This window comes from Colius striatus, chromosome 6 (genome assembly GCF_028858725.1).
Source record: "Colius striatus isolate bColStr4 chromosome 6, bColStr4.1.hap1, whole genome shotgun sequence".
NCBI classification, from domain to species: domain Eukaryota; kingdom Metazoa; phylum Chordata; class Aves; order Coliiformes; family Coliidae; genus Colius; species Colius striatus.
This window is the reverse complement of record NC_084764.1, coordinates 43,465,029-43,476,205: the sequence shown is the minus strand read 5'-3', so window position 1 is coordinate 43,476,205 and position 11,177 is coordinate 43,465,029. Positions and strand designations below refer to the sequence as shown.

At 49.1% G+C, this 11,177-nt stretch overlaps 1 protein-coding gene across 5 annotated transcripts in view; it reads right to left on the bottom strand.

Moving 5' to 3' along the window:
• Window positions 1–1,315: 1,315 nt before the first annotated feature.
• The window catches only part of CDC42BPB (CDC42 binding protein kinase beta), a 100,514-nt gene continuing 90,652 nt past the window's right edge, over window positions 1,316–11,177 (bottom strand). For 2 of the 5 annotated variants that reach the window (XM_061998704.1, XM_061998706.1), the window contains 7 exons: window positions 8,512–8,609; window positions 8,330–8,414; window positions 7,480–7,600; window positions 7,190–7,307; window positions 6,012–6,117; window positions 5,853–5,923; window positions 1,316–2,992 (listed from right to left, as the gene is read on the bottom strand). In XM_061998704.1, the coding sequence (XP_061854688.1) occupies window positions 2,861–2,992; window positions 5,853–5,923; window positions 6,012–6,117; window positions 7,190–7,307; window positions 7,480–7,600; window positions 8,330–8,414; window positions 8,512–8,609 (731 nt within the window). In that variant the 3' untranslated portion in view covers window positions 1,316–2,860. Of the gene's footprint in view, window positions 2,993–5,852; window positions 5,924–6,011; window positions 6,118–7,189; window positions 7,308–7,479; window positions 7,601–8,329; window positions 8,415–8,511; window positions 8,610–11,177 lie in introns of those variants that run through there. The other 3 variants (XM_061998705.1, XM_061998707.1, XM_061998708.1) reach the window with 2 other exon arrangements.

Below are 11,177 nucleotides of genomic sequence, written 5' to 3'. Positions count from 1 at the left end.
CAGCACACATCACCAGCCTCCCCAGGGCTGCCTGTGGGGGCACTTGCCCAAGGAGAGGTTTGGTCAAACCCACAACAGCAGGGTCCAAAAGGCAGGTGGGTGAGATGGACCCTGCAGTAATCCAGGAGGACTCTGGCACCACATAAGGGGTGGGGGGTGCTCACCCAGGGCACGTGAGAGCTCTTGGGCTCTTCCAGCTCTGGTGAGCTCGGCAGTGCTCAAATCCTGCAGCATGAGCAGAGAAAAGAAAACCCACCCTGTATCGGGGCTGCAGCACTCACACAGCAACCCTTGGAATGCCCCTAGGTGTGGCTCTGGGGCTGCTGCTCAGACAACTGACAAGCCTGTGTTGTTTTATCACACCTCAGAGGCTCACCTAGATCCTGACCGTGCTCCAGCCCTGTGGAGTCACGTCAGTCGTTCCACAATCAACGAACAGGGGCAGCCACTGGATGAAATGGCAACACCAACACAAACCCAGGGCACAGAACCTCAACCCTGTATTCCCCCACCAGGCCATCCATGGCTCCTGAGCAGGTAGGGACGTACACACACACAGACAGACACACACACACACAGAGACACACACAGAGACACACACACACTCAGACACAGACACACACACTCAGACACAGACACACACACACACACTCAGACACACACAGACACACACACACACTCAGAGACACACACAGACACACACTCAGACACACACACAGAGACACACACTGACACATACACACACACTCAGACACACACACTGACACATACACACACACTCAGACACAGACACACACACAGAGACACAGACACACACAGAGAGACAGACACACACAGCCATACACACACACATAGACACAGACACACACACAGACACCCCCCTCCACACACACACTCCTCACACACACACACACACACTCAGACACACACACAGAGACACACAGACACACACACTGACACACACACAGAGCCATACACACAGAGACACAGACACACACACAGACACAGACACACACAGAGAGACAGACACACACAGCCATACACACACACATAGACACAGACACACACACAGACACCCCCCTCCACACACACACTCCTCACACACACACACACAGAGACACAGACACACATACAAAGACACACACTCACACACACACATAGAAAGACACACACACAGACACCCCCCTTGCTGCTGTATTCAGGGCCAGAGCTGCACAGACCCTCTCTCAAAGGGCACTGGCACAGAACCTCTCTCCAAGGGCACTTGCTGTGAGCCTGAAGCTGCTTCCACACGCCAAGACAGACGACTGTGAACTTTTAAAACCTCCCTCTTCTGCTTTATTGACAGGTAAATTGTTCAAAAATGTTCTCACAATTCAATAATTACAAAGACTTCGACTTACATTAAAAAAAGTAAAAACCAGCCCCCCCTCCCCTGCCCTCCCCAAGCAGTAGTGTCCAGCTCCAACTGAGCCCCTTGATCAAGAATCTGAGAGAAAAGAGCAAGTACTGTCCAACACTTAATGTAACAGGATTAAATGCTGACTAGAACACTCAGTTTAAACTAAAAGGTAAGTGCACATCCTATACAGTGTTTCAGAAAGGAACATTAGCCATTGGTGTATCATCAGCCCATTTAAACCAAACCTTAAATGAGTGACATCCAACTGTCATGGAATTGGCACCGAAGGCACACTCGTCGTGACAATGACAAACTGGATATGCCAGCCACTGAATGAATTACAAGCTTTTAATGAGAGGTGGTCACAAGCTGTTGGGTCACTAAGTGTATATCATACATGGAAGCATGAGGTTAAATATACAGGCAGAACATCACCACTGCACGGGGCGGGGGGTTTGCCAGAGCGAAATACACGGGAGTGTGTTGTGCATCTTTCTACATGATCCACACTTGGTTACTAATCATGGGGGGGGCTTCATGCAGGTGAGGATACAATTGACTCATGAGAAAAGCAGCACCCCCCCCTTCAGTCACACACCCTTCACTTTCCACTTTGGTAAGTGATGCAAGGGAGTGATGCTCCAGCCTGGCACCAGCCCTTGTCGGCCGGAACCCCAGGAGAAGCAGCTCCTCAGGAGGACACAGGCAGCAACGAGGAGGGCAGCTGTTTCCTTCAAGAGCAGTCATTCCCAATATATCTGAAAAGCCCTAATGACTGATGGATGAGGACTAAAAAGCAAAGGGACACCTGGCAGTAGCCCTATGTACAAGACTAAAAAGTTGGTAGGAAGGTAAGAAAGACGGTTTATGCAGCTGTATATGTGACGGCTACATGGATCCAAAGGCCACAAACACTACAACCCACTCTTACTCGACTTCCTGGTGATGCTATTGATGTTGGGAACACCTCCAGCTTCCTAGCATTCTCCTTAAGATTTAAGAGTTATGGGAAAAAGGGGGGGGAAGTGTATTCCTCTGAGGATGTAACTAAGCCCTGCTCGCATTTCCTACTTAGAGGCCCCAACGGTGTCTAAAAGGATTTCCTGCTAACCAGACATTACATCATTCTATAGAAAAATAATACTCCTGATAGAGTAGCAACATTATCAGTATCTCTCTCTCTCTCTCTATTTCTTTCTTCAGCATAAGAATAAGACTATTTACTGGTGGCCTTAAATGCTCCTATGCAACAAAACCGTGCCACAGCTGTGCAGAAGGGAATCGCCCGCAGCTCCGGCGCTACCTAGGGAAGGAGTTCTCTTAATGTCAACACTTTGTATCTACACTCTGGATATAGAATGACTCTTGTACAACACTAGTGATTCAGCATCAGCCTTGGCACTGGCATCTGAGACGGCTTCGCCCCGGCCTGGCCTCTCCCGGGGGCAGCGGGTGGTGTTACGCGTCACAGCTTGACTGGTCCAGTCCATCTAGGGTAAGCTGATTCCTGTGAGGGGAGTTGGGACTTGGGGGACCACTTGGATTGGAGCTGTTGGATGGAGTAGAGTGTTTTGTGGAGTCTGAGTCGGGCTGTTGGAGAGAAACAGGTAAAATAAGTTATGTTCTGCTTGCTTAAAATCGCTTCTTTACCCCGAGAGGCTTTCACAGGCACTCATGAAGCAAGGTGAGCAAGAGCTAGGAAGCAGGCTGTATTACATCCATCTCCTAGCTAATCACTCATGCAGATCCTTCCATCATGGTCAACAGGCCATGGCCCAGCCCTGAAGGTGACCTTTGGACATAACAGCAGTTATGGCTGTTACACCTACATGGGAATGGCACCATCCTCCTTCTTCAGGCACTACAGAGCTCTCCTGATGGAACTTCAGCTTGGAGGAGACTGAGGGGTGACCTCATTCATGTTACATATATTCATGTTAAATCCATCAAGGGTGGGTGTGAGGAGGCTGGAGCCAGGCTGTGCTCAGGGATGGCCAATGACAGGACAAGGAGCAACGGGGAAAGCTCAAACAGAAGAGGTTCCAAAGAAACACAAGGAAGAATTTGTTCCCTGTTGAGGTGAGGGAGCACTGGCAGGGGCTGCCCAGATGGGCTGTGGAGTCTCCTTCTCTGGAGACATTCCAACCCAGCTGGATGAGTTCCTGTGTGCCCTGCTCTAGGTGGTGCTGCTCTGGCAGGGGGGTTGCACTGGATGAGCTTTCCAGCTCCCTTCCAGCCCTTGAGATCCTGTGAATGCATGTGTCTGTCCCACTGCTCTTCTGGATTTACCAGGCTGCATTTTGGAAACACTTTTTATAGCCCAAGAGTAGATTGATGTGCCCGTGTAAACAATTAGGGTCAAATCACCTTGAGTTTGGTGAGAGGGAAGGAAAGAAGCACACAAACTGTTTACAGAACAGCAACAGCATCAAGCACATGAAGTGCTTGACAAAAGAGTGAAGGCTGCCAAGTATTGGGCTGGAGATCTGGAAACAGAACTCACTTACTGGAGACACCCTGTGTCAATGTCTAACACTGACAGCCTACCCACAGCTATTTCCCCAGCGTTAGATTGGCTGTTGGATGTTTGCCTTCACAGGCCCCTCTCACTTCAACAGGACAGCTGACAAGTTTCCCACTGTCTTGGTGAGTGACAACTCTGAGCACTGCACACATTCACAGCTAAGGAAACACTGCACAGGGAAAGCTGCTACTACTGCAGCAAGCTGCTTTCACAAAAGAGATTATATATTTACAGCAGACTGAAAGGTCCTTCAAGAATGGCAATCACAAGGCTCTGTGTGGCTCAAACAGTCACAGAAGCTCAAGGGTTGGAAGGGACCTGGAAAGCTCATCCAGTGCAACCCCCCTGCCAGAGCAGCACCACCTAGAGCAGGGCACACAGGGACTCATCCAGCTGGGTTTGGAATGTCTCCAGAGAAGGAGCCTCCACAGCCCATCTGGGCAGCCCCTGCCAGGGCTCCCTCACCTCAGCAGGGAACAAATTCTTCCTTGTGTTTCTTTGGAACCTCTTCTGTTGCAGCTTATACCTGTTGCCCCTTGTCCTGTCATTGGCCATCACTGAGCACAGCCTGGCTCCAGCCTCCTCACACCCACCCTTGATGGGTTTGTAAACATGAATGAGGTCACCCCTCAGTCTCCTCCAAGCTGCAGAGCCCCAGCTCCCTCAGCCTTTCATCAGAAGGGAGATGCTCCACTCCCTTCATCACCTTATGTCCCTGCACTGAACTCTGTCCAGCAGCTCCCTGTCCTTCTGCAACTGAGGGGCTCAGAACGGGACACCATTGCTCAGCTCATGCTCTGACAGAGCCAAAAGCTGTGGGGGAAAACAGCATCAAGCCAAAAGGTGTTATGAGAGTCTCCTTTTTCAATGCTCAAACCCCTGTTCTTTTAAACTGAAGAAGTCACAGTAAGATACACTGAAAGACAAGAGGCTGTCAGATCCTCAGAATCCACCACACTCTGTGCCTACAAACAGCCTGTAGAAAGCACTGAGCATCAGAGCACACAATGGAATGGGGTTTGGGACAGATGCTGCAGACAAAAGCAAATGACACAGTCCACTGTCAGCACCTTTGAAAAACAACACCACCCTTTCAGAAATCCCTGTGTCTGGAGATCCCTGTTTGCAAATACTTCTAATGGCTTACACAAGGTGACAAAGGAAATCAGAGCAGGGCTGTCATCAGAGCTCTGGGCTCTGCTACAGCATCCTGCCAAGGTGTGGCTTCAGGAAAACACTCTTCAAAAGCCCATCACCTGGGTCTGTAGCTGGGTACCAAAAGTGCTGGAAAGATGCAAAGATCTTGATCTGGGAGTCTGCCTCCCAGGAATAACTCCTAACACTTGCTCAAGCTCAGAAGTTGGTACACCCCTGGTAAATCAGGAGAACAGAAACCATTCTCTCCTTAGACTCAAGGACACCAGGTTTGATCAGCAGGATGTTTTCAGTTGGGTGACTACTGGCACATCCTTTTACTTTTGATAAAAGCAGCTTTGCATATTTTACAACAAGATTCCTTCTCAAGTTACATGACAAAAGGTCTTCCTTAAGGCAGCACAGAAAATGACTTAACTAGTCTTACTTTGCTATTCTATGCTGATAGCCCAGGGAACATTTTTAGGAGGCTTTGAGGACATTTCATCAATTAGTCAAATTTCCCTTGTCTACAAAGCTTAATCCAAGACATAACAGTTCTCAAAATATCACCATTTAAAGATCTTTTCACAGCTTTGCTTTAGTGCTGGCACATGGAACTTGTAATCACGTATTACAGGCTGGGGAAAACATTAGTGGAAGGAAAGCATCTCCAGAAAGAACACAAGTCTTTTAGGAAGTTGTTTCCTCAGAAATTTAATTGATGGGAAGGAGAAAACAACCCATGGCACCAGGATATCACCAGTCTGCTTTTAATAAAAGCTACTTTACCTCTTTGTCGAACTCCTGGTCGGGATCGGACATGCTTCGGGAAGGCATGGCTCCTCCCACGTCACTGCCACCTGCAGGGACACAAGGGAAAAGGCCACCTTCACACCTCTTGTTGAAGCCCTAAGCCTCAGCTCAGAACAAGCTTGCTTCCAGCCTTACTTGCTGAGGGCCACGAGATATAGGTTTTGTTTCTCTGCTGCTGCTGCCGTGAGAGGTTGGCTGTGGAGAGACAGGGCTTCTCCTCCTGTGCAGCAGGGAGGACGCTCTGCAGTTGAAATGGAAACACCTCGTTAGCCAGCACCAAAAGCTATGCCACCAGGAGCTGTAACTCATGAAAGCATTGCTGTGCTTTTGAAGCTATTACAACCCAGTGTTGGTAGAAAAACTCTGAACTTACTTGACCACATCCACATATTTTCAGTAACAGACACAAACCCTGAGAAAGACAGAGAGAGAACTAAGCCCCAGAGCAGCCACTAGAACCTGCCAGCCAGCAAACCCTCTACCAAGGGGCAGGGACTGTAGCAACAGCTCTGCTTTTCCTTCCTCCTCCTGCTGAAAGGGCAAAGGCCTTACCCTCATCTGGGCTAGCTGAGAAGCAGGACAGAAAACCTGAGCAGCAGCTCTGCACTGGAGGGCACAGAACATCAGAGTGTACCTTTGTGCCTCCCTCTCCAGATTTAACTCTGCAACAGCTCACAAAACACTTCATTTGTTAAATGCAGAACTGAAGTAACACGAGAAAGCCCTGCAGCTGACATGCACTGCAGTTACCTCCACAGCATTACTTTGCCCCCCTCGTTTTGGCTCTAGTGCCACAAGCACACCATGCCAGTTCCTAACAGTTTGTAGCTACTCCTGCCCTTTGCTAGGGAAGCAGAGGAGGGACAGGAAGAGGAAGAAAGCAGAGGGGAGCCTTGCAGTGAGGAATGGTCACTCTGGAGAAAAGATCTCAGCAGAGAGAGAGCTCGTGTGAGAGACATGCTCAAAGCCTGTTGGAGATGGTATCAGAGCAGGGGGAGGGGGAAGGGAATTCATCCTGGTGTTTTAAGAAGGAAAAGGAAGGAGGAGAGACTGATTATTTACAAAGCTACAGCCAAGCTCCTGGCAGTGACAGGCCTTTCTTTCAGTGTCTTACAAGTCAGGAACAGTGTTTCCTTGCACGGGATTTAGAAGCATTGCACGTCAGGGAAGGTTCTCCTTTCTTTCAAAGCGATTGAAAGAATCATTTGGTGCAGAGATCAATACTTGAACCTCACAGAGCTCATCTTCACCCAGTGTATGTGAGCAAGGACAAAGACACACACGGATCTCCCTCCCTTTGAAATGTCTTTTACCAGCGGGAGGTCCATGAGAACCTGCATCCCGTCTCCTGGTCCCATGTGAGCCACGTGGTTGAAATTCGTTGGGTTCGAAATCATCTTTGACCTTAGCTCAGGGTCTCTAAGCATCTCCCTGGAAGAACAGAGCGATGTTTAGGGTTAGCACTCCAGCCCTGTGCTCTTTGACCTTAGCTCAGGGTCTCTAAGCATCTCCCTGGAAGGACAGAGCGATGTTCAGGGTCAGCACTCCAGCCCTGTGCTCGGCGTGGCGCGCAGCGAGCTCCACAGCACGGGCAGCCTCTTACCGCCTTTGCTGCAATCGCTCCTCCTCGGGAACCTTGAACACAAATCTCCTTTTGCTCCTGGTCCGAAGCATTTGCTTCTTGCTGTTGTCAGATGTTTCTGGTACGCTGAGGACAGCTCCTGCTGGAATGTCACAATGGAGCATCCATTGAATCACAGAACGTGTCAACATGGGTGCAGGTTCATAGACCATCACAGAGTGGTGGGGGTTGGAAGGGGCCTTTAGAGATCATCCAGCCCAACCCCCTGCAGAAGCAGATCCCACCTAGATCAGGTCACACAGGAATGTGTCCAGGTGGGTTTTAAAGACCTCCAGAGCAGGAGCCTCCACACCCTCCCTGGGCAGCCTGTGCCAGGGCTCCCTCACTGAAACACTCAAACTGTTTCTCCTTATGTTTAAATGGAACTTTTTGTGTTCCAGCTTCATCCCATCACCCCTTGTCCTGTCACTGGATACAACAGAGAAAAGTGCTGCCCCAACCTCCTGACACCCACCATTTAAATATTTGTAACTGTTAATGAGATCCCCCCTCAGTCTCCTCCAGACCAAACAGCCCCAGGTCCCGCAGCCTTTCCTCATATGAAAGATGCTCCAGCCCCCCTGATCACCTTGGTGTCCCTGCACTGGCCTCTCTCCAGCAGTTCCCTGTCCCTCTGGAGCTGGGGAGCCCAGAACTGGACACAGGACTCCAGATGAGGCCTCATCAGGGCAGAGCAGAGGGGGAGCAGAACCACCCTCGACATGTTGACTCAGATGCAGCCAAGTGTCATCTCTTGCAAAGGTAAAACTGCTTGCAATTACCCAGTTGGCTCTGTACCATGGCCCCGCTTCTCCCCTTGTTCAGTGCTCACCTGCAAACCTGTTTTTGAAGTATATTAGCCTTGGTGGCTCGCAGCTGAGGAGATTCAGCGTGCCATCCGTGTTTAATGGTCTGATCTGTTTGGAGGAAGGAGGCAGAGAATTGACTGAAGCCTGGCACACATCGTGCAGAAACACCTCATCTGGAGCCCAGTCCCATACTACAACCACCTACCCTTCGCAGGCCAATGGTCTGGACCCATTCCATAGTGTTAACATCAAACACATCAACACCATACTCGCTGTAGACCGTCACGTAGGAAGGGTTGCAACCTGCACAATCAAAAACAAACGGACAGACAACTCTGATGTGGCTTCAGCAGGTCCAGAACTGACACAACATTGGAGCAAACTTCAATAGTTCTGACTGCTATGGCTGAGATAAACCCGTTTTTCCCAGCTTCCCCCTTTTCCAACAGGTATTTCTGGTGGTGACAGATTTGCTGATGACAACTGGAAAGGTTGAAATTCCACCCTTTGAGGATTTTTAACCTTCAAATCACGGCTTCACCAAACAGCTAAACGGCATCTGAAGCTTCCAGATGCATCCCGTGTCACATGGTAGGAACTGAGCAGTTAGCTTGCCTACAGATGCAGATTTACTTCATTTTGGAAGCAGCAAACTACACTACACATCTGCTGCAGGGCCACCATCTGTGAGGTGGGTCATGGAGCCACGCTGCTGATCTGTTCTCAATTTCCTTCCTCTTTCCCTAACAATTACCCTGCTTTAGATATTCATGTATGGGTTGCTTTCATCAGGTTAAGAGAAAAAAATGGCACAATGCTTAAAGCCCACAACCCATTCTGTCTTTTGAACTGTTTTTAAAAGGTTAACAGGCGTCAGCAGACAAGTTTATTTCAGGTCAAACGGAAAGCAGAGCTCTCTAGAGCTTCATAACCACACGTTTCTGCTCATGTGTCCTGGTGTAAAAAACCACAGTTGCTGGAAATTGATGGGATTTAATACAAGAAAGAGCTGCTTCAATAAACAAAAGGAAAACAACCCAGTAGGACACTAAACACATCACAGAGTCTTCTTAGAAGAACTGAAGTAAGGATGTGGTGCTATTATTTGGAATTCATTCACAGAAAGCCTTGGACAGCTACCAAACACCTATCCCAGAAGTGAATGCTGGTCAAGTAGTGCACGGAGTCATGGTTGGCTCGGGTGTCCGAATCAAGGGAGAGCTGGGAGCAGCAGACAGAAACACCAACGGCTTCTGCGTGGCCAGCTTGTAGCCAAGGCCAGAACTTACCAGCCAGAGCTGATGGGCTCAGTCAGATCTGACTGAGCTGACTGAGCTGACTGTCAGATCTGGTGGCCAGAGACATGCCAGTGTCTGCACTGGGCTGCCCGGGCTCTGGCTTTGAGAGCTGCTGGCCCCAAGTCTTTGCCCCACACTGTACTGGTGCACGTGGTAAGGGGCCCTTAAGGCCCACACTGACTCAGCACAGAACCAGTGCAGTAAGGAGGTTTAACTGACACCTGGACAGGCCACCCCAGATCTCAGAGCTGTGCCAGCACAGACCTTGGCAGCCCCTACTACGAGGGGGCCAAATGTGCTACAGACAAACTCTCCATCACGTCCCAAAACAATGTGGTCCTTCACCACAGCAGAGACTGCAGCAGGCTGAGAACTCTTCCCACTTTGATTCTCTCCTGATGGCTCAGTTTAAAAAACAGGCACCTGTACTAGTGACAAAACCCAGGCCGAGGAGGGAGGACAAGGCTAATGAAAAGGGAAGTAATTCAGTTTCCTTTGGCAGCAGAAAAAGTTGCTCTTGCTACCAAAACAGCCCTAGGCCAACACCACTCAGGGCTGCACGTACAAGAGATGCTATAAAACAGTTTACAGGAAGAACAGCTTCTAATAATAACAGACAAACCCATTAACTAGCAAGTCTAGTTTGCTGAAATGCAAGCAAGCCCTGTCAAGCTTACAAAGGGAAAGGAAACACGAGCTTTGGCTAACGGTGTTTTAAAGCAAATGTGCAACTGCATCGTTTCCATGGGCCTTTGCTTCAGACTTTTGTACAGAACTAGGCCCAGATAAAGCAAGGAAACGATTTCAAGACAATTCAAACTGAACAGACTGCTCTTAGGGCCTGATCAAACCAACATGCACCTAACTGCTCGCTGTACTGTTTAAACAAGAAGCTATTTCTTGCCTTCAGTCATTCAAAACATTTTAATTGCTGTTTGAGCTCCCAACAGAAATCACAGTTTTATCATGGACTGCCTCTGACTACTAAATACTGAAGAATGATTTGCCTGTGTTTCTGCCCTAACCAGCTGATAAACCAGCGCTCCTGACACAAACAGGCCCGTTGAAAAATCACCCTCCACGTGCCTGTGTTGGTTTTGAACGCTCTCCCCCTAGAAACAAAACCCAAGGGAGAAAAATCGCTGACAGTTCTGCCAAAAGCATAATTTTTGCCTCTTATTTTGTTATCTTTATGAACCTTTAGAGTCACAGACACAACTTTCCCTTGTACTTGTGGGTACAGGACACAGAAGGCATTCTACAGACAACCAGACGTTTACACTCTCTAGGGCAGTACAAACGTCTGCAGAATTTCACCTGTCCTGCATCCAGGACTACTCTCTGGAAAAGCTATTTGTTCTTCTGTGTCCTGTAACAAGACAGAGCTTCTTTTCTTCCTGCAGCATCCAGGACCTCAGCCTGGGAGGCCTTCATGCCCAAAAGTACCACCAGGAAGAACCGTGCGGCGTTACCTCGTCACAGCGTCAACTGCAGGTATCGAAAGACAAACTAAAGCAAAATAGAATACAATGCTGGTTTGGTTTTAGACAAGTAAAGCAGCAACAGGGATATG